General features: G+C 40.5%; 1 protein-coding gene and 1 long non-coding RNA gene across 3 annotated transcripts in view; one reads left to right on the top strand and one right to left on the bottom strand.

Moving 5' to 3' along the window:
- Positions 1-23,604, top strand: part of LOC308705915 — a 468,550-nt gene that overhangs the window by 80,810 nt on the left and 364,136 nt on the right. The gene's annotated exons all lie outside the window — the stretch shown is intronic.
- Positions 12,148-23,604, bottom strand: part of rxraa (retinoid X receptor, alpha a) — a 118,638-nt gene continuing 107,181 nt past the window's right edge. For both annotated transcript variants that reach the window (XM_081391208.1, XM_081391207.1), the window contains exons 7-11: positions 17,759-17,888; positions 16,277-16,409; positions 14,068-14,159; positions 12,889-12,994; positions 12,148-12,573 (exon numbers count right to left, since the gene is read on the bottom strand). In XM_081391208.1, the coding sequence (XP_081247334.1) occupies positions 12,420-12,573; positions 12,889-12,994; positions 14,068-14,159; positions 16,277-16,409; positions 17,759-17,888 (615 nt within the window). In that variant the 3' untranslated portion in view covers positions 12,148-12,419. The remainder of the gene's footprint in view (positions 12,574-12,888; positions 12,995-14,067; positions 14,160-16,276; positions 16,410-17,758; positions 17,889-23,604) is intronic.

The following is a 23,604-nucleotide window of genomic DNA, read 5'->3' as shown; positions in this document are numbered from 1 at the left end:
AGTTCTTCTCGAAGAACGAGGACGCGCTGGCCCAGATCTGGCCCAGCGGCCCGTTGTACGCTTTTCCCCCGGTCTCTCTGCTGCCTCAGGTCATCGAGAGAATCAGGGAAGCGCGCCACTCAGTGCTCCTCATAGCCCCATGCTGGGAGAACCAAGCTTGGTTCCCGGATCTAATGCAGCTGGCAGACTCAGCCCCCTGGCCGATACCGGTGAGGAGAGACCTCCTCTCTCAAGCACGCGGATCGATATGGCATCCCCATCCAGAGCGCTGGTCTCTGCATGCGTGGAGCCTCAACGATTACACGCTAATCTGCCAGACGGGGTCATGAACACGATCATACAATCTAGAGCCCCCTCTACGAGGCGGCTCTACATGTCGAAATGGTCAGTGTTTAACACATGGTGCACTGCTAAGGGGCTCGATCCACAGACATGTGGGGTATCGCGAGTACTGTGTTTCCTTCAAGAGCTACTGGACGCGGGCAGGTCCCCCTCCACGCTCAAAGTCTATGTTGCGGCCATTTCAGCGCTCTCGGTTTCTGAGCAGGGCCGCGCATTAGGAAGGAACGAGCTCGTCATCCGCTTCCTTAGGGGAGCCAGGAGGATGAACCCCCCGCGACCCCCCTCGGTTCCTATGTGGGATCTCTCTCTGGTCTTGGAGGCCCTGAGAGAGCATCCCTTCGAACCCTTGGAATCTGTGGATATGAAATACCTCACGCTCAAAACCGTTTTTCTGATAGCTCTGTCGTCAGTCAAACGAGTGGGAGACCTTCACGCGTTATCTGTTAACGCCGCGTGCCTCGAGTTCGGACCTAATGACTCCAAAGTCATTCTCAGACCGAGGCATGGGTACGTTCCAAAGATTTTGGGCACTCCCTTCAGAGCACAGGTCATTTCCCTCTCAGCCCTGCCGACGCACGGCAGCGAGGCCGATAGTAATCTCCTCTGCCCGGTCAGGGCGTTGAGAAACTACATTTCACGGTCCGCCGCTTTCAGGCGCTCGGATCAGCTCTTTGTTTCGTTTGGTGGGCGCACCAAGGGTCTCGCCGCCTCGAAACACAGCCTGTCCAGATGGATAGTGGACGCTATTGCTGCTGCTTATGCGTCTAAAGACCTGCAGTGCCCATTGGGCGTTCGAGCTCATTCCACTAGAGGCATGGCCTCGTCGTGGGCATGGTCCAGCGGGATTCCCATTCATGACATTTGTGCAGCGGCAGGCTGGGCCTCCCCCTCCACGTTTGTTAGGTTTTACAACCTGGATGTTCCCGCCTTGCAGGCGAAAGTCTTATCAGTCTAAGTCTCGCGTATGCCAGCCCACTATCTGTGCGCGGGCTACGTTGTGTGATTTAGCTCTACTGGTTGAGCTGCACTATACAGGGAATTGTCAGTTAGGACCGGCCGTGCCGCTCCTAACCCCCTAGAGTGTGCTTATGTACGGCGCTAGCCCTCTTCGGGCTGCCCGGCTCTCCGCTATCACGTTCCCCGGGCTCTCCCTGGGACTCATTCAGTGGATGCTGGGCGCGCACGGCGTTGACAAGGGCGTTCCCGTAGCGTAAGCAACTACGCAATACGAGAGAACCTCTCGTAAGAGAACGTTTCGGTTACTCACGTAACCTCTGTTCTCTCTAGAAGAGGGAACGAGTATTGCGTAGCCCGCCGTGCTCGCGCCACGAGCTCATTTCGCTTCATGCGACAGAAACCAGAGAAGCAGCCTTCGAGCCCTGTTTATATACGCTAAGCCACACCCCTTTTCGCGGGCTGTGACGCATTAAGCGCGCCAAGCGCGCTCATTGGTCGTGACGTCACGCCAAGGGCTCAGCGGTAGGCTGCTGCAGTTGCCGCAGGGCAGCCAATGGGCACGCTAGTTAGCTTGCCCTAGGTCTGCAGGCTGCCGCACTGCGTTGACAAGATTATAAAAATTAAGGATAATTTTTGGCTTCAGTATCTCGAGAAAGAAAGGCTTTCCCGTAGCGTAAGCAACTACGCAATACTCGTTCCCTCTTCTAGAGAGAACAGAGGTTACGTGAGTAACCGAAACGTTTTCTTTATACATTTTTATTTTTTTTATTTGTCCTATTATACTTGAATAATGAAAATAATGGATGATACACACATTTTAATATCAAACATGTTTATTTGTCCACTTTCCTTGAATATACAAATTACAAAAGATGAAATGTATTCATTTTAAAATGCAGTTGTACTTTTTCTAAACAAACTCAAAGCTAATTTAAATTTAATTTACAGTTAAAGTATATTCTGAACTGTCAATGAATCTTTTCAGACAGAGAGATTAACATTTCAGTAAGATTTTCACCTTTCTACTTTTGGGCAGAGTTTGCACCTCTTCCTTTGTTTAGGCCTCTCAGATGTCCTTTCTCTACTCATCTACTGCATCTGAAATTGCATAACGTCTGAGTAGGTTCTACATTTGAGAACTCTGAGACTGTTTAAAAAAGGTATGCATGTGTATAGTATAAATACTGTAAATACTTTTTTTTTTGAAGAATTATTGGAAAATCCCAGCATGCATCCAGGTCAGTTTGACCCCTTTACACATAATGGGCCCTATCTTGCACCCAGCGCAATTGACTTTGTACACCGACGCATGTATCATTCGTATTTTGCACCCGCGCAAAGCGCGCTTTTCCCTCCACAGAAGCACGTCGCTAAACTAGGGAATGAACTTGCGCTCCCTGGGCGGTTCAGCGCAAAAAAGGAGGCGTGTTCCGGCGCAAACGTTCCTTCATGCTATTTTGCAGGTTTAGAAAACAATTGCGCAACTAACCAGGAAAAAATTGTTTAAAGTCAGTGGCGCGTTACTCATGTTATTCATATGCTATTTTAAGGGCGCATGCTTGGCCATAATCAATGTAGCGTGTGCACAACGCGCATACACTTTGATTCTCTCATCTACACAGAAGCAGCAGTTTTCATTTTTGCAAATCATACATTATGATAGATAGATAGATAGATAGATAGATAGATAGATAGATAGATAGATAGATAGATAGATAGATAGATAGATAGATAGATAGTAATAGATAGATAGATAGATAGATAGATAGATAGATAGTAATAGATAGATAGTAATAGATAGATAGACAGACAGACAGACAGACAATTTATTATAAAAGCATACATCTAGCTTACACATTTACCCAAATTATCATACGCCTGTTTAACCGAAGTTAATTTGGGTGGGTTTCTCCATTTCATTGTAACTTCTCTCTTTTACGGCCATGACGAGAGCGTTGCTCTCCTCAGCTGTGAACCGCTCCTGGCGCGTGCCTGGCAGTGGCAAATCCGCCGTTACAATAGGAATCCGCTTTAGAAAAAGCGCGTCTGCTCTTAAAGGGGTGATGAACTGAGAAATCAAATTTTCCTTGAGCTTTTGACATATAAGAGGTCATAATACTATAATAATATCCTGTAAGTTTCAGAACTGAAAACTACCTTGTTAGTCCAATAAAAGCTTTAATAGACATCAGGCTCAGCAAACGACTCGTTTTTCAAAGTGGGGAACAATGACGTCAAAGAGGATAAAACACCGCCTCCACAAAAGAAGATCAACGCCTACTTCAGCACGGCCTGTTTAGCCCCGCCCACCGATTCGCCCAAACATGCTAAATAACATAGGACGACATGATGATTGCTAAACCGGATCGAGCTACTTCCAAGCAATAAACATGCTGTTTACTAAATATTGTGCGTGCCTGTTTGTGGAAGAAGACAGTCTGCATAAGCTTCCTTCGGATTCCAGCATGGTTAAACTTTATTAAATCAGTCAATCACAATTTCCCGACGGATCTGCCAGCAACATGTAAGTAACCATGTGTACTCTAATGCCTGATCTGCGATCAGTGATTTCTGATGTTTAATAATTCAAGTTCAGATATTTCTCTTAAAATCGTTCAATACTGTTTATGCATCAGTGACTAAACGATCAACTTCACATAATTTCTCGTAGTATTATGAAAATAATCTTTTTAAAACTGTTATTAAATTATATATAGAAAGCGATCAAAGAACGATCCCTTTCCATTCGCCCAAGCTGTCAATCAAACAGCACAGCGCGAGCCGCGAGAGCTTATCTGGACACTTACCAAACTCGTGATGAAATAATGACACTGTTACACTACACAACGAAGCTCTTACTGTGTATTCACATCGTGTTTGCATTGTGATTTGGTGTAAGCTTTTGTGAGAGTGCAAAAATTGCGTTGCAATGATAAGATCTTTATTCACGCGATCAACAGACTGTCTGTCATCTGCTCAGTGCTCATCATGCTGCAACCTTTCATGCGATGTAATAGATTTAAATATAATGCTTTAAACGATACTTTTCACGATTTGTTAATCTCGATAGCTGTAATAGTAAAAACGTAGTAAAAGTTTTCGAGAGAGTTCATGTAATACTAGCTATTTCATATGCAAGCATGTCAGCCAATCACAGCAGTGGGCGATTGCACCGCAGTCTCACAGCAGACACGCCCATTAAAACGGAGCGTTCAAATCTGAAGCTGAAATCAGGCTTGGAAAAATGGCTTTTATTTATAAATTATGACAATTTTTGATGTAAAAATCATACTAACATTATAAGGGCACCCCAGGTAACATTATATAATAATAAAACAATCCAGTTCATGACCCCTTTAAAGGGAATGTGAGATGACGCTCTGATTGGTTTATTTCACGTTACGCCCAAACCACACCTATGAATAATGAAGCTACTTCAGACCAACCCCTTTTAGATTTGGGCCTGGCGCAAGAGTCATTTATCCCGCCGGGAAAATAGCAACAGCGCCCGAGACCCGCCCACAAAGTTACTTGCGCTTTGCGCTTTGACACTTGCGTTTCAGGGGTGCGTTTCCCGAAAGCATCGTTGGCCAACTATGGTCACAAGTTCCGTCGTTACCAATAGAGTTCAATGGACATTGCGATGAACTTGCGACCATAGTTGGCCAACGATGCTTTCGGGAAACGCACCCCTGATCGTTAAAATAGGGCCCATAGGGTTAAAGTGCATAAACTGCTACAAAATCAAGCAACTATTTTAAAATATATATGAACCAGACCGTGATTGTGACTGTGATAATCAGTGAATAGGCCTATTTCTGAAAGCTGTTCATTTGTGACGACCTTCCGAATGAAAAAAAACTTTTGATAAAAACTTTTCTCTAGCCGGGATGTGCCGATCCAGTGTTTGCAGAAGTGGTTATAAATCTGCTGCTTAAACAGCCTCCGTTAAATCCCAACATTGTGTATATGTGGGAATGGTTTAGAGAGTAAATAATACATCCTCATTCTGGAGTATCCGCATCCCTTCAAGAGCTTGCGCTTATTCCTCAAGAAGGCCTCGACTGAATGAATCACAGGCAGGTGACCTGATGTTCCAGTGCTCGCAGTCTTGACCGGGGAGTCTTCCATCGTAGCATCAAACCTGACAACATGCTGGTCAATACAGGGACAATGGAACTCAAATGAATAGACTTCAGACTGACCACACAAGAGAACGTCTAGGTTGGCTTTCTTCTGTGGAGATTTAATGATCAAATTATTTATTTATAAATGAAAACTGACAAATGAAATATTTACTCAAGGTAAAAATGATTTGCTTTATTGAACAGGAGGTTGCCGCCCACCTGAGTGCCCCATAAAGTATCATGTGGGCCCAACAACAGTCTATGGTCTGGGCACTGTGACTACAGCCTTATGATAGAATGATTTTCTGTATGAAAATGACCTCGCAGTATCCAGAGGTAAGAGAACAGTCACCAATAACACAAAGACAATAGGATTGTTAAACAGATGGCATTGTCATACATTAGATTGGCACATGCGCGTGACTAACCAGGGCTCTTTTTTTAAAATGTGTGCAGAATGCCAGGATTTGATAAGTCGCTGCCTGACATATATATATGATCATATATGATCCTACAGAGAGGCCAACTTTAACGGAGGTCTTCCGGCACAAATGTCAGCCGTAGCCGTAGAGTCAGGTAGTGTAACATAGAAGGTAAGGCAGAAGAGCAGTGCTTCAACTTTTTTTTATTATTTGTTTTACATTTATTTATTAAGAAGATACTACAAATCGGCCCCAGTAAGGAAAAACAGCACAGACCATTCAGAAGTCTTCAGAAGGGCAAGTTAAAAAAATCTGCAAACTTGGTGCTCAAAATGGAGAAGAAGCACATATCTTAAGTTAATGTACCCTAAACAGTTTCGTGTCATTACTAGTAATGCGTTGTATATTAGATCCGTGACGTGCACCGGTCTTAAAGTGACAGCAGCCTAATAAACCTGCTGCAATCTGTCATTAATGTTAATCAAACAAAATACAAATGAAAATCACTGCTTTTGACTGAATAACATCAGTAGCTTTAAGAATCAGTGTATATTTAATTCATACAGTGAAGTCTATGTAGTGTTTTAGTTTGGCCGTACTGCTCAGTGACTTTCAAAAAACTAACATGAAAAAAAATCGTGGATCATGATCCTGTCTGAAAAAAAAAACCTCTACTACGGAAACCCATTTCCACAACATAAGAAAAAAAATCATGCTTTGGTAAATTGTAATTATGATAAAAAGTCGAAATTATGACTTTCTCTGGTTCCATACAAAGCAAAGAGGGGAAAAGAGGGGAGGTAAAAAAGAGGAGTAAATTTAGTGCACAAAAAAAAAAGAGCGTGCATTGAGCAAAAAAGGACACGTTTAGTATACAAAAGGAGCAAGTTTATTGCACAAAATATTCAAGTAACCCTATACTGCTCCTCATATAGTTCCGTTTGGGTGGAGGGATTGGCTTAATAAAACATTAAAAATGTCCACATATTGAGTGACTTCTGGTTAATTTAAACGTGTGAGTCATACACCGTAAATGTATGACTCACTGTCCATGTATGTTTGATCACGGCACACAAACATTTTATGTGAAGCCAAACACAACAAATGTGGGACAAATCTGGTGAACAGTCTTGAACGATATACCTCCATAATTTTATGAGTAATACAAAAATGGCTGGCGATTTTGAAGGTCTCCTTCCAGTCGACATCCTGCAGTTTATGGATTAATACATTATTTACTGACTATTTAATTTTTAGTATATTTTATGAAAAAGTATATTTAAAAAAATATATAGATTTATGCGAGAGTTGACGTGGAGAAGTCAATGCTAAACAGTAAATACTAGTATCACACATAAAATTGGCAGAGTTTTAAAGATGTGAGCAAAATGTATTTTAGTGTGTTGTGATAAGTAGAGCAGGAGTGTGATGTTCATGTAGTCAAGCTGCTAGACTGACTGGAAGTGTGCTGCTGTAAAAATAGGTTAGACAGCTGTCATATCACGCCGATTAAATTATGATGATTTGATAGATTCTGACTACAGCAATGTATTTACATATGCAGCTTTATAAACAAAACCTAAACCTTTAAAACAAGCATAGTGGGAAATTGTCATGGAAGGTTGTTTTGCAATGAAAAAAACTATATACAGTACATATTATATACATACATTTTTATACTGTATATAGTATTTTATGATATTGATTAGATATTCATAATGAAAATCATGTTGTACTGCTGTAGTATAATAGTTACAACTTTGCAAATAAACATGTAAAACTATAATAAACATTATTATTAAACGTACAGTATGGCATTTTTCGCCACTAGGGGTCGCTAACCTATTTACAATAACAAAGGCGTAGATTGATGACACAACATTTGCTAAGAATTATGGATCTTGTCGTCAAAGTCAAGCCGACCGATCTAATAATGTTTATGGATGACTGAATACATCTATGTTTTTATCATGACTGTGATATGAAGCAGTTCGGGATTGCTAAGAGACAGCTATCAGCTCCACACGCGACGCGAGTCCCGCGGCTATAAAAGGAATACGGACATTTCATTCTACCGAACTACACGCGAGTGCAGAATTACAACTCACAGGTCAGTTTATTAGACAAATTAATCTTGTGAGGTAACGCAGCGCTGTTTCACCTGGTCTAACATTACACTATCACACTAAACTGCATTTGAATGTGTTGAAATGTATGTGTTAGTTTGTCTGTATGAGACTAGCAGTAAGCTAAATCAACATTAGAATAACATACAGATCATATTCTGACATTTTATCATTGTTGAACTATAAAACATTGATTAGTTTTATGTAAATGTGCTCACCTGTTTAATAAAGTACATGTAGGAGCGGTCGAAGTCTCGGACGTGGAGCTCTCGTTTATATACTGTCTATGGGAGCTCTCGGCATCTCGAAAACACCGCGCTGATATTGATTCTCGTTTTAGTTCTCCTTTTTTATCCAAAGTCTGCTTGCCATGGTCCATAATGATTGAACGAAACAACAACAGCGTGCAAATAGACATTGCGAATTACAAAGTTGTCCGCGTCAGTCGCTTTGGTTACTATCAGACGGCTCTGGTTCATAGCTCTGGTTGCCATGGCAGCACAAGCGGAAACCAGGGACAACGCGGATATGACGCCATTGGCAGCGACAAAACGGAAATAAAGAAACAGGACGTTTCTCGAATTAAATTACAAATTTCTCCTGATTTGAAAGTTGTTGGAAACAGTCGGGATAATGTCACAACTAATATATATATATAACATAGATATAGTGATTTTTTTGCTATTTTTAAAGCAAAAAAGTTACATATTGTGCCTTTAAATATTGGTTCTTGTTATCAGATGCTTAAACAAAAAATGTCTACAAAATCTTTTTAAATGATGTTCAAATGTTCTTTTGACTCTTAAAGAGACTTCCAAGAGAGTTTGTGTTAAAGACGACCCTCATTTGTTACATCAGGATGAGAAAGAACAGTACAAACACAAAATGATGTTGACATGAAAACTGATCCTAAAATATTTATTTTTTTAAAGTACCATCCTGCAAATTTTTGCCATACAAAGATGTCATGCATATGATGATAGTTTCTTATTGGAATGTATATCATATAATTGCACTCTATATAGGGATATTGTCCCACCATGGGATAGACTGGGGTGTAACCTTGGATGAGAACTCATGTTGCGAGTGAGTGAATATCCATTGACCGTCAATGACAGCGGTCTTCTACATCACACAGCAACATGTAGGCACCTTGGGGTTCGCCACGAGCCTCCTCTGTACAGTTGTGCTCCTATTAGCAAGAGCTTTTCATGTGAATAATAATGGTAATTAATAATTCACTATAGCAACAGACATGATGTACCTTTCATTTCACTAAGCTGAAGGAAGGCAATGCACTACTTGGACAGATCACACTTGTGATTTAGTATTTGTTTCAGCATTGTGTACGCTGGTAACATTTTCGATTACAAAAAAGCCACCCCACTTTAGTTATGACTGTGGTTGGATCGACTTCAGAATCAGAAAATGCTCATAAACCTGACTTAATAAAACGTTTATTGTGTCACATGAATGAGGCAATAACTTCCTTACTGTAGGCTATCGGAGATCATGGAAAATGTTTTTTAACTCATGTTGGTCCAACTAGATTAGTGAAGACATAACGCATAGCATTTTTGAATTAGATGTTTAATTTGATTGAAAGACAAAACATCAAAGAACAACTCACAAAGTAGAACAGATGACTTTTTTTCATTTTCTTAAAAATAAGACGAAATATGATGAGAGGACAATCCTTCTCTTTGAGATGGCAAAAGAAGGAAACCAAAAGGCAAAGTAGAGGTGAAAAGGGCGAAGGTGTCAAGAGTTGACGTCACCCCTTTCATACTCCGATTTGAATTTTCCCACTTCAAATCAACATTTATACAATGTATACAACAGCCCACAGAAAGAGGAAAGGAAGGGAGAATATATAAGCAAGGAATAAAATTACATTTGTACAAAAATAGATTTTCCCCCCCCCCACAATGTTTTTATTTGACTTTTTAAAAAGGTCCTGTCTCTGTGACGACTGAAGCGGTGACTGGGTCAGAGTTTATCCTCGCTCATTTAAACGGGGAAAAAGTGGCTAAACAATATGTTTCTTTAGATCTTTTCATTCCAGACATTTGTTTGAGGTTTTGTGGGAACAAAAATGTATTCATCTACCAAGGAGCTGGTGTATGATCCTTTTCTTAGGGCTCTGAACTGCTGGTATCAGTCTAAAATTTTCTTTCTTTTTTTGTGTTATTCAAGGCTGAACACAAAAGCTTCAGCAATTAAAAAAAAACATTTCTAGTATCTGAGAATATAACAGTGCAATTAGGCCTGGTTTTAATCAATTTAAGAAAAACGCTAGGTTCCTTTACTAACATTGTCTGGAAACATTTAAAGAATGGATTTATATACTTTCATATTTAGAAATATACACACATTTACATATAGACAAAATATAGCTTTATGTTATAAAGCATGTATTAATTCTATCAAGGTTATCACTTCTGCATTACTCCATTTCCTACAAGAGAAAGTTTTTCATCTTAATGTCACAAACCTGCGTATGGCTTCAAGATACTGGTGATCCAAAATACTTATCCGTTAAAAGGTCTGGTGAAGCCGATAAAATTCCTTTGCCACAAGGTTAAGTAATCGTAGAGAGGCATCCTAATAAACAGCACTGACTGAAGTTAATTGGGCTTCACTCCATCTCGAGTGATCTAAAATCATGCTATTGCTGAGACCCTTGTAAGACTGCACTCAAACAAAAACAAACATTGATAATATCACGTAAAAGTGCCATTTTTTCCTCTGATTAAATACTTGTACAAAATTCAAGTAATGTTGCAGTGCTGCATCTCCACCACTAGGTGGAAGTCTCAGCTCTCCCATTGCCTCAGTATTCCCTACCAGTACTGCTCCACTCCTGTCTATGCAAAACCCGAATATCTCTCGACAAACTGCTGGAGACCCCAAATCTTGGTCCTGGCGGTCTAACCTTGTAAGGTCTTTCATTGCCAGAATTTGAAAAACAAACTCACTATGGACAGTCTTTGGGGAAAAATGCTAAATGCATAGTTTAGCAGCAGCAGCAGCAGCAGCATACAGGAAAAAAAAGAGAGAAAATGCTAAAGACGGCAAATTACAGACCCCGAAAACAAATGAAACCTTAAAAAAAAAAAAAAAAAAAAAAAAAGGCCCCCGAAACCTCCATTCTCTCAAAACAACACAACATCTGAAACATGAGGTTAAGTGCTTAGAAACATCCTAATGATAACACACACTTGCAAGACTTGACTGCATGAGACGGCTGGGCGACACAAAGGACTCAATATACCTTGATAAAAGTGACTGAAAGAGAGGTAACGGCACACGTCTTGAAAAATCATAAAAAAAAAAAAAATACAGGATACCAATACTGAATTGGTTGTAATAAACTGTACAAGTGTCGAACACGTTCGGAAAATCACTTGAGGTGAATTAGCATACAGACAGACGAGATGCACAGTGGGACATGTGGGCGACTTCTAGGTGGCACGATGTCCACTATAAGCGTCCTTTGTTTACCTTATTCACGTTTCGGCATCATGAGCTCTGACAACAGGCAGATTGGATTAAAAGCTCATGTTTCGAGTGCATAATAAAAAGTGTGAATGATCATAATCCAAAACTCAAAGTGGCTCATTAGACTTAGAATCTACTCACAGCGACCTCGGGCATCCCTTCCTTTCTGATCCTGAAGTTACGTCCTTATTGTGTCTCCTACCCACCACTGATTACGCTGGGGGCGAGCCGGGAGAACCAACGCGGCCTGTGATTCCTCCCTTGGTTCCTTCGTTCGGAGCAACCTCACTTTTTAAATGACAGTAATTACAGGAACATTCTATCAGGAACAGCCCGCTTGAGGGGAAAAATGGCAATTGCAGCAGGATTGTAATCGCAAAAACTCCCACCAGGGGCCGAAAACACAATGTTTGTGTTAGAAACCCGGATCATTACCCCGCATTGCCATCATTATCATCTCCCATAAGTCTTCATGCGCCCAGACACGGCAGCCCAGCCTCAATCCCGAATGCAAGACTGCTAAAGTCGGCCCATCCATCAGCCACATGAGGCTGATTACAGCCATGGATCCCTCCCATAGGACCCGTTATATCCCAACATACACGATCCTGCGCAAGACATTCCTGCAATTACTGCATCTCCATCAAATATATTCGTTTTTTTTTTTTTTTTCATATTTATCCATTGAAGGATAGTTTGATACACCTGTGTCCAGTATTGTCTATGGGCTTCAAGTCCATTGTCATCTTTTTTGTCTTATGCATAATATATATATATTTATATCTTTATACAAAGTATAAAACAGACCCATTGACTCCATGACTGTGTATTGGAAACGCGGCGGTTCTGAAAATCCGTCTTCTCTGGCAAATGGTGTCACGTGTTCCGCTTCTTCAGGGCCTTTGGGGTGGTAGACCCTCGTTACCCCCAGCGACAGGAGGGCGTTATGTCATTGTCATTTGGTGGGGCGCCTCTAGCATCTCCATGAGGAAGGTGTCGATGGGTGTGTCCCCTATGAGCTTGAAGAAGAACAGATGCTCCAAACACTTCAGTCCAATGGAACGCAGGGCAGGGAGCCGCAGCAACAGCTTAGCAAACCTGCACACAAAATCACAAATAACCAAACGTGTCAATAAAAAAACAAGACAGATATATAATACTGATATATCTTTTTTTTTTATCTGTCATTGATACGGTTAACCAGTTAACCTTTGAAGTTGGACAAGACCTGACAAGTATGAAGCTATGAAACTTTGGTGCCTTTTCTCTGCAAATTTAAATCAATCAAAAAGTTGCATCATAAATACAATATTTTCTTTTTATTAATACATGTATTATTCAAGGTTTTTTTGTAAATATGCTACTTGTGATGTCATTCTGCATCCAGGTCTTCACTGCAAGTGGTTCTTGTACCTTCCAGGTTGTTCAGGGTACTTCTGTTTGCAGTAGGCTTCCAGAGAGGCATAGACCTTCTCTCTCAGCGCCTCCACCTCACCAGGGTTCGACAGGCCTTTGGAGTCTGAAATAGTAGAGGATGTACAACAAAGTTATGTTTTGGAGTAGGAATTGAACCATCCTGCTCCACCACACCCTCAAAGAGAATGGTGTTCAAACGGAGCAATGCAGCCGCTCAAGACCGTTAATGGAACCAAACGAATTTCTTCAAAATACTGAACTGTTCTAAATAAGTAACGGGTCCGTTCTGGATTCCCAACACTAATCCTCCCTCAACTCAATCTGGTACTCTGGAAGAGGCTTCTGAGAGCCTCTAATTGGGAAAATAAGAGCTGTCTCTTTTCCCCCTCTCTATAAAGTGAAGGGAACAGAGGAGAGGTCTGTCCTCGGAGAATGAGCAATGCGCTCAGTGAATGAGAGATGCTTTAGCGTACGTGATTGGGGGGAGGGGCTATGTTTACCATGGGATACAAAGGCCACTGTTAAGAAAGAAACATTGGACAGATATGGAGAGTGAGAGGAAATTGAGAGGGAACGGGTTCAGGAAACATCACAGGCTGTACACTTCATAGCAATTTCAAGAACTTAAAGGTGGTATCAGTGATTTCAGGCCCAAAAACATTTTTATCACATTCATCTAATCTTTCCTAACGATCCGCTAGCTGCCCGCCCCATAAGCATGCCGTCAAAAAAACGCGTCTCTGTAGGCAGCCTAGGCTCTGAGATCTACACACAAAAACAAATGGTTTAGCCAAACACTCAAAACCAAAACAAATAGTCTTCCAACCAATCACCGACAGGGGGAGGGTGTTGTGAGGTTTTGAGCCAGCTTTTTCTTCAGCTCCGACTTCGCGTGCAGCCGTGCACGAGCACAAAACCTCACAACACCCTCCCCCTGTCGGTGATTGGTTGGAAGACTATTTGTTTTGGTTTTGAGTGTTTGGCTAAACCATTTGTTTTTGTTTGCAGATCTCAGAGCCTAGGCTGCCTACAGAGACGCGTTTTTTTGACGGCATGCTTATGGGGCGGGCAGCTAGCGGATCGTTAGGAAAGATTTTTGGGCCTGAAATCACTGATACCACCTTTAAACTACAGAAACAATTTTTTGACCTGTAGTGTCAAAAAAAGGAATAGCACCTGGGTTGAAAAGGACGATGGCTCGAAGGCACCCTAGCTCTGTTTTATCCATCTGCATGTCTCTCATCTTTGACACCAACTCTGTCAGCACCCTGAATATAAGAGAAAACGCACAGGTTAAGACTGAAAAACAGCTGCCGAGAAATGAGACTCACGCGGCAGATATCATTCCATTACTGCTTTAGCGGGCAGCAGCTCTTAAATATAAATATCGCCTCAATAAAGATGTCTAAATTGGCATGACTTCCTCTGATCTAGAGGGTGACGTCTCCTCTGTCGATCTTGGCCTTTGCGTGACCGGGTGACGGAACACACACTGGTGCGATGCAACCTCGTTCCCACTCTTAACACACTGTAATTGAATTGGCCTCCTGGAACAATGAGCGGAGGGGTGGGGAACTTCAGCCCAGTGTTTAAGTCGACCATCCACTTCATTTGTGCCATGGCTGTCACTTGCAGAGGACCTGATAAAGAAACATTATCAGCGCTGCACATCTTAATGCGAGCTGCATTAACATCGAGATCCATTCTTCCAGAGTCGTCGACTGTATTCTAATGGCTAAAACAGCCTCTGGGCGGTGAGAGGCGAGTGGAGTCTTCAACCACAGTCAGGTGACACGGCTGCAGGGGATGTCAATGTTCCAATTACCATTAATATAGTTGTTATTATTATTTCTGTTTTTAAGATAAATTTCCTTAAACAGAAACGTGTAGGATTGTTTTCTGTGACTATCTGTTTCAAACAAACATGTTAGATTTATATTTAGATGTATAACACTAAATAGTAATTATATATATTTGCCTTTATTTGCCATTTCTATCTAAAGCTACTTCATTATTGGGAATGCTGAACAATGCATTTCACTTGCTATGTTTTAATCCAAAGTTGCGAAATTAACTTGTGCGTAAAATTGGAATATTGCATGAAACATTTGCGAATTAAGCACCGAGAACAAAGTTGTTACTTCCTGGAAAATTGGCACAAAATATTTGTAATAAAAATGAAAGATGCTGCAATCAGGGAATCCACTGTGGCTCTCTTTTCCTACATCATAAAAGACTTGTGTTACAGGCGTGCAGGCAAAACCCAATAAACGCTTTAATGTTATCTGGCGTTCGGATTCCTGGTGTTTGGACATGCAATCATGTGAGACGCTTCTGGGAGGGAATTAAACCAAATCAATTGGATGACAGACTTTGGCTCAGGCATTTCAGAATGATCAAACCAATATTAAAGATGATGTGCAATGAAACTGATCCACTGGTTAAGTCCAGTTTTATTAGATAAAAAATGATTTTTATGTGCATTTTTAGAATTTATGTGCATCTTGGCGTTCCATCTAGTGTTTTTTTAATGCAATATCATAAATTCGCATAAACATAGGTGGATGGAAACATGCTGTTGTCAACAAGCGGCGCTGCTGCGTTGTTGTACACTTGACAACTAAACTTTGTACTCCGTAACACCACGGCCCTCTTCAAACATTATCTGGGTTTAGATCTGGCCAAACAAAAAAGCTGGTAGCACAGCATTGTTCAGGTTTGTTGTGAGCAGATACAGTCTAAAGCCCTTGGCGACACTGGGTGTATCCGCCATATTTTTTGATTTCATCATAAATGACACACAAATGGATTTCCTTTAACATTTTCTGTCTGAGCACTCGACCATTTCTGCATGACCTCTGTTTCCAGCGCGGCTGCATATTTAATGAATATCGATGTAAATCCATAGAAAGCTCCACTGGCAGAAATGTCAAGGTTCCTCCTCTGTCCTCGTCATGAACATTTCCAGTGTGACCATCTCTTTGTGCCGTTATGCATGTATACGTTCCATATTGTTAAAGCCTCAAAATATATTACTAAAAATAAAATATTATGTATCATTCAATTTCAAATTTTACATATATTTCTTCATAAAAAGTATATAAAAATACACACACACATATATATATATAAACATACATTTTGAAACTGAATGAAAAATGATGTTGTTTTTTTTAATATAGTATATACAGTTTACATATATTTCGTAATGAAAAATATGTAAAAAAAAACATCCACACACAAATGTGTTAAAAAAAAAAAAAAAAAAATCTGAAAAAACACTGTACTATATTTTTATTTATTCTTAACCCTTACCAGGTTTTGATTGTTTTGTCAAATCATCCACGAATTTTCAGTGGACCAAAATTAGAAGTATCATTCGAACCTGTCAAATATGGCTCCTACTCCTGCACTGTGGGCGCTGTTCCGGTGCACGTGTAATCCCGTGGCCAACAGTATCCCGTCCTTCACTGTTATCGAACGATGTGAAAATGACGCAATGAGGAGCTCATTCCATCCTGAGAGAGACAGGCGAAATCATGATAAAACATTCCGCACCATGAGAGTGAATTAAGCAAGTATCGGAGTGACAGGGCTCCTTTAACTAGTCTGCCTAGCAACTACCCCACTCCCCTCATTTCCCTAGAGTTGAGCTTGGGAAAAACTGAGATGCTTTCATCTGTGAGACAGCAGAACTAAAGGGGTTATTTATAGAAAACCTGAGAGCTCAGAGTGAGAACAAGAGAAGACCCTCTCAACATGTTCTTCAGCTTGTTCTGCATAGAAAACTATGACTAGCTAATAGAACGGGCCATAAAGGAAATTAAAAGCAAAGCAGTTTGTTGAACGGTGGTCTACAGAGCATCTATGTGTTCAACTCATACTCTGTCAACTTCTTAAAAACATAGAAAAACTTTCCCCCTTTTCAATATTTTGCATTTGTTTTCAGTGCTTCTCTTCAGCTTTACACCACAACAGTCATGACACGTTTTGCTCTTCCCACCACATAAATGAACTTCATATGAACTTCAAAACCAGACAGCGTTTTTGAGGATTAAAGGTATGTTCAGCAACTGGAGTCTTGTCCAAGTAGGCAGAATTCTACAGAGTTGTCTATGTAGGCAGCACACTAGGTTAAGACATACTGTATAGTTTATTAACAAAGTAATTTGAATGGTGCTCAAGACACTTAATGGTGGATCTCATTGATTAGATTGCACCAGCAAAACGCAAAAATTCACAAAAATCATTTTAAATAATAAAATAATGAATAAGTTCAAAATGAAGACAATGTATTTTGATAGACTTTCTCATTGCCAAATGTTAGTGGAACTTTTAAATAATAATAATAAAAAAAAGTGATTATTTGATTAGATTTGCAGATGACCCTTTTCACATTGTGTATCTAATGAAATCATTCATCAGCTGGAAAATATCATTCTGATAAAATCTGAAAGTAATTCCAACTATATCATTTCTCATTGCCGTTATCGTTATAGTTGTGGTGTATATCTTCCTTGGTGTGAACGGGGCTTAAGGCAGCAGCTCACTAGGTTTTGAAACAGTCTGTTAAAAACAAACAAACTTAACTGCCTTAAGGGATTTTTTTTGTTGTGTTGCAATTTCAGGCAATTTTAGACCTTTAAAAACGCATTTAAAACCTAGCATGCTGTCTAAGCAGGCAGAGTGCTACAATGTAGTCTAGATAGACACCAAACTAGGTTATGAAACACACCTGTAGTATCTGCATAACTTTCAATTCAACACTCCTAATTCAGTATTTTACATTTTAATGAACTGGTCCTGTTTCTAGCCGAGTAAGCCGTTCTTGTTGTATGCTTAGGTCAGTTTGTGCTCTTAAATTCACCTGCTCGTAGAAGAATGACCTGGTCGTCCAGCGGGAGCTCAGAAAAATGCGGAATCCTCTTGGCCCACTCCACTAGAGTGAAGAGCTGCTTGTCTGCGGCCTGACAGATGTTTGTGACTGGATCATTGGGCTGTTGGAGGACACAAGAACACAAGTGTCATACACGTGGTCCATCTAAATGTCTAGACACATGTGTTTGATTTCACACACCGTTGTGTTTTAAAATGTATCAGAATGCAATTCAAGTACACATTGTATTTTCTAAGTGTTAACACAAGGGGCGCTATAGTGAGAATTAGCTTAACCTGCCATCGTCTTCAGTCAGTTTTCTCTTTCAGGTCAACTACTGTCATGCTGGGGCATGGTTAAAGTTACTTGAACTGTTGACATGTTTATAGCTAGCTATCTGTTTAACGGCACAGATATTTCAGGGTTACTTTATCACCCTCTTGAATACTTCTGCTCTCCTCAGCCTCACACATGGGGACTAATCCACTTGGAGCAGAAGTGAACAGGAAGGCAAAACAAACAGTGCTTTTGCCCCGGCCTGCGCAGGAAATACCTGCCGAGAGCTGGTGCTAAAAAATGACTCTCTTTCTAATCGGGCGTTTCCTGCAGGAAGCTCCCTGGAACTAAATTCACTTTGACATATTTGGCCATTTCCAAACATTTATAGAATACCGCTAAACTAATAAAAGGACCCAGAGAAGGACACGTAATTAACAGTCAAACAAAGGGTTGTGGTTTAAAAAAATGAAAGAATTAATGCATTGTTCTTGAAAATGCCATTGTGCAGGACGTCACACGAGGGAGTTTGTGTACGGCAAGTAGCCTTTAATGCCTCCTGCAGATTTGAGTCTATTAGCACGTCTCGATGCGGAACGCTCCGGCTCCATCAAAGAGAGAGGACAAATGAGAGATATGAAAAATGGCATAGATGATTCCAGCTTCACGTTGCGTGAAGCCAAGGGAGGGATAGATACGCTGCTTTGTTTTATAAGATGAAAGAGTGAGTCAACGGCGTGCGGGAGAGAGGGAATGAGCGCAGAAGAGAGAGAGGAAAGCAGCAGGAGAGGGTTTTCTGTAAGGACGAGAACAAATAGACACTGAGTACCGTTTCTCAACTCAAGTGTCAAAAGGAAAGGCATTAGAAAACATCAACAGGACATTGCAATGGGTGAAAGGACAAATAGTTTTTTAAGAAAACAAACCGAGGGGGAGAAGAATTATATCAATATTTATCAAAATTATTGGTGGGAGGGTGTGTGTGCATTACTGGAAAATCCTGACCTCACTTTTGGCAGCCTGCTAGATTCACTCGGTGCATTGCAGGAAGTTTATTAATAGGTTCGACACAATGACACCACAATTATGAGTCAAGAGTTTTTGAAAGGGTCAATATATCAGTCGCAGTCACTCAAACAGCCTCATCTAACAGTCCATAAAGTGAAGAAAAAAAAAATTCACTCAGTTAAGAAAAGACACAAAAACATGTTGGGTTCTTGTTTCATGGGGACTTTCCATTAACATTTTTATACTGTACAAACTGTATATTCTATCCCTCAACCCTAACCCTAAACCTACCCATCACAGAACGCTTTCTAAATTTGAACCTTTCAAAACACATCACTTAGTATGATTTATATGCTGTTTTCTCCATAGATATTGCCATTTTATGACGTAGGGTTTACATTAATGTTTGACCCTTCTCAGACCAGGCCTGAACAAGCTTGAAGCGTTTCAGATGCGATGCCTGCGACAGATACTGCGAGAATCACTTCGCAATTGTATCCAGAATATAGTCATCCGTCAGCGATGCGAGCTGCAACCGACGGTAGAGAAACAGATACAGCAACGAACGGCCGTTGCGATGGTTTGGCCATGTCTGCAGAATGACCGATAACAGATTACCAAAACTCTAAAATCATTGTATTTGCAGATGCCTTTTTTTGTTAATTGTGTATCTAATAAAATGTCCAAATACTTGATGAGACCACTTTGTGGCCATTATTAGATGCAAGAAACATCTCCACAGTTGGAATTTGAGAAATGACTGATGACAGATAAACAGAGGGCTCTTCCGTGATTTACGAATCAGAACACGGGAACTCCCAGGAGAACTTGTGAAAGAGTTGAATGTTTCCCCTCTATGGTATTTAAGTGGCTGTTTAAAACTCGCACTGACAACAGCAGAAGATCAAAGGCAGAAGTTGGAGATAGCAAACTGTTAACCAGACGGAAAGCCATCTCTCAGAACACAGATGCAGATTATGAATATTTCTGTGGCTGATCAGGGACATGCAGACGATCCTCCTTGGTGCAACAGTTTCTGCCATGTTCTTTAACACATACATAAACAAACAGATAATGAATTCACAAAGCAACAATATAAAGGAAAGGGAAGTGGTGAAGAGAACCTCTGATGCTCCTCAAAAGAATACATCTCCCAGAGTTCTTGTTAAACACGGTACTACTCATGAATGATGAATAGCCATCTTAGCTGTTTACACTGACCTTGTTTCTTCACTCAAAACAATAAAAAAAATGACCAAGAAAATGTGCATTAAGTGATTTCTGAGAAACACAGTTGATATTTGAAACACAGTTGATATTTGAAATCAACCCAAACAGCCCCCCCCCCCATTGCTCCGCCCCCAAAATGCACAAACACGCAATGGATGTGGATGTATCTTTATCATAGCTGAAGCAGAGCAAAATAATGCTTCTCGAAAAATAAATCGAAGACGACGAACGAATGACAAGCAAAAACAAAAACTGAACATAATAATATTACACAAGAGTATATACAAGCAAGAGTTCATTGTTAGTCGCCACCAGCACACCAGCTCCAGACAAACAATGACACTCAAAACTGTTACAACAACAGCATATCTTGGTTTTGTGAAACATAGCAAAACCAATGTAACTCATGTATGGAGCAGAAACAACACAACCTCGGGTTCAATCTGTGCAATCCATTTTCAGGCCTTCCTGCTTAGGTCTCTCCAGCACTGGAAAGTGGGACCTAAAGCTCTTACCTGATCATAACCCTTGCTTTTTCAGTGATATTATTTTTCTCTTTTGTAATGTCTCTCAGCCATCTCTCTTTCTACAGTCTTTCTTCAAATCTCCCTCTTGCTCACTCTCTCTCCTCTCCCATCATGAGTGGACACTGCTGATTGGCTACGGTCCACTTTCAACAGTGTTTCTCAGAAATTGCTTACTGCACCTTTAACGTGCTTAACAAATATATTGATTATTGAAAAAAAAAAAAAAAATCATAAACATTTAATGCTTTCAAATTAATTTTTGTGGGGAAAAAAACTATACTTTAAACAAAGCTAAAGTTCAGGTAAATGTTTCACGGTCTCTCCCACATTAATTAATAAAGAATTAAATAATTAAAATTAACTAAATATAAATGTGATAAATAAAAAGAATCTGTACATCAATAATGATTATTTTAATGGCCTCTTTAAATGACAATGCAAGCTTCATAAAGTGTGCAAATACAATACTATGGTACTACAGGTCAGGCTTAAAATGCAGCACTCCATTTTTAAGCAATATGTAACTAGGTGGGGTTCATCTCCCCATCCTGAGAGGTAGATCTAGATAAAAATGTATCCAAGTAACAGAAAATAAGTGGTTGATGGAGGAGGTAAAATCCACCATGAATGATTTCTATAGTGTGAATAAAGCCAGCCATATGATTTGCTTGAGACTCGGCAGCGCGGGGCGAACGCTAGCCCCAGGGCGTGAATGATGACGACTTTTTAAGATTCGAGGAGACGCTTTGATAACATTCTCTTCATGACCATCACAAAACAACGGCTGTTTTTGTTCCCGCTGAATGGAAAGCATTCGGCCTGCATTATTCACAGCGGATCCTGGTTCCGGGCTCTAGCAGAAACACCACGCTTGCATATCGCACTATGAAATTTTTATCACTTGAGGAGGAGAGATGAGAGACGGTTGAATTTTTCATTATCTCCTTAAACTATATTATTGTTGGGTGACAAAAGAGAGGAAAAAAGGCAGTCTGGATTTACAGCTGTGCAAGACGACCGAGACGTCTGTGAGCTCACGTGACATATCTGTCTCAAAAACACTTCCTGTGACTATAGATACACACATACATCAATACAGTACTGGTTACTGGCCAATTACAGGTTATTAAATCTATCTATAGGTCTATGTATGTATGTGTGTGTTTGTGTGTGTGTGTGAGTGTGTGTATGTGTGTATATATGTATGGAAATAATTATTGGCACATCAGTATCGGACTGAATTTTCCAATTCAAATCAATATTTGAACAGACATTGAATAACCTGCCAGGGTTATCAGCAAAAATCAGTTGTTAATTTTACCTAAACACATTCAAATACATTTATGCTACCTTTTTGCCAGGTTTTCAAGCAGAAACAGTGCATGTACACGCTCAACGTTGTCTGAACTAAATGTTAGAATGGAAAATGAAGAAAAAAAAAAAAAAGAGAAGTGAAAAACGAGCAAGCGTGACCGTGTTCTCCTCTAAAGGCAGCCCTACCCTGCCTAACTGGAGGCATGTTACTAACGCCTGTTTAACTCCTGTTCTAGGTCACCATGAGATAAACACACTTCATTCAGCTTGGCCAAACCCCAACCATTAAGCAGCAGTGGTGGCCCATTCATGAGCTGCACTCCCAGGCCGAGGTCCTCTGATTAATTAGTGCACGGGGCAGTGGATTCCAAAAGAGCACAGTCAGGAGGGGAGCTCCAGGGACAGCGGGAGACCATAACTCTGACAGCCGGCCAAGAGAACATATTCCAGTAAAGTGTCTCCCTGTGTCTCCCTGTGTCTCCCTCCAACTCTGAACTGCTACATTATTATTATTACTACTAAAATCCTGTTCTAAACCATCATCTACAGCCAGCAGGATGAATTAGACTGAGTTGATTTTAGTTGAGAGTTTTGGCGTGTTTATCTCTGCCTGGCAGCTTAACGAATGTAAAAACTAATGACACTTAATGTGTTGATATTCATGATCATCTCCGGATGGGGCCCAATCTTTGCATTTTAAATTTAACGAGGAGGTACTAGATTGGCTTCACAGAAAAAAACATAATTGAGGGCATGGGACAAAAAAAAAAAAAAAAAAAGGTTATTATTAAACTAGTAAAATAAAATAAAATAAAATAAAATTATTCCTTAAAACTACAACTGTATATAAATCACAAACCAAATAGAAAAATGTCCCTAGAATAAAAACTACTTCTGAAACTCAAAAGGTGAAATGTAAAATATAATAACTACTTTAATCGCAAAGCTAAATATAATTATCGCAAAACAATAATAAAAACAAATACTGAAAAACAACAATAACCTTGGTTCACCCCTGCACTCACAAAAACGAGCCCTCTACTGGAGATACAGTGTAATGAACCAAACAAAGACAGCGAATCAGTGACTGAGTGCTTTCTAATGTAAAGCCTGGCAGCTTCTCCCACATGACAGGCCTTATGTTCTCCCTCGTCTCGCTACCTTTCCCCAAACGTCGGTCCTCTGTTCCCACACATCTTCATCTTCCCGAAATAACCCCCCATTTACTCACATAACAGCTTCCAGAACATTTTCGCTTCGGCACAGAGCAGTCCCAAAAGACGCACTCAACCGCCCAAACTCTCTCTCTCTCTCTCGTTCTCTATCCTCCTCCTGTTCTACCACTCTTCCTGTGCGAAAAAACTCTCCTCAGAGGCTGACGGAAGGCTGAAAGCTCCCAGGGACTGTCAGAGTATTTCATTATTCAAACAATGCTGGAAAGTGAAGCCAATGATCACTTTAGCGGTGCTGATTTGTCATGGT

This window comes from Scardinius erythrophthalmus, assembly GCF_964197995.2.
Source record: "Scardinius erythrophthalmus genome assembly, chromosome: 17".
In the NCBI taxonomy this organism is placed as follows: Eukaryota; Metazoa; Chordata; class Actinopteri; order Cypriniformes; family Leuciscidae; genus Scardinius; species Scardinius erythrophthalmus.
This window is presented reverse-complemented; position numbering and strand designations above follow the sequence as displayed.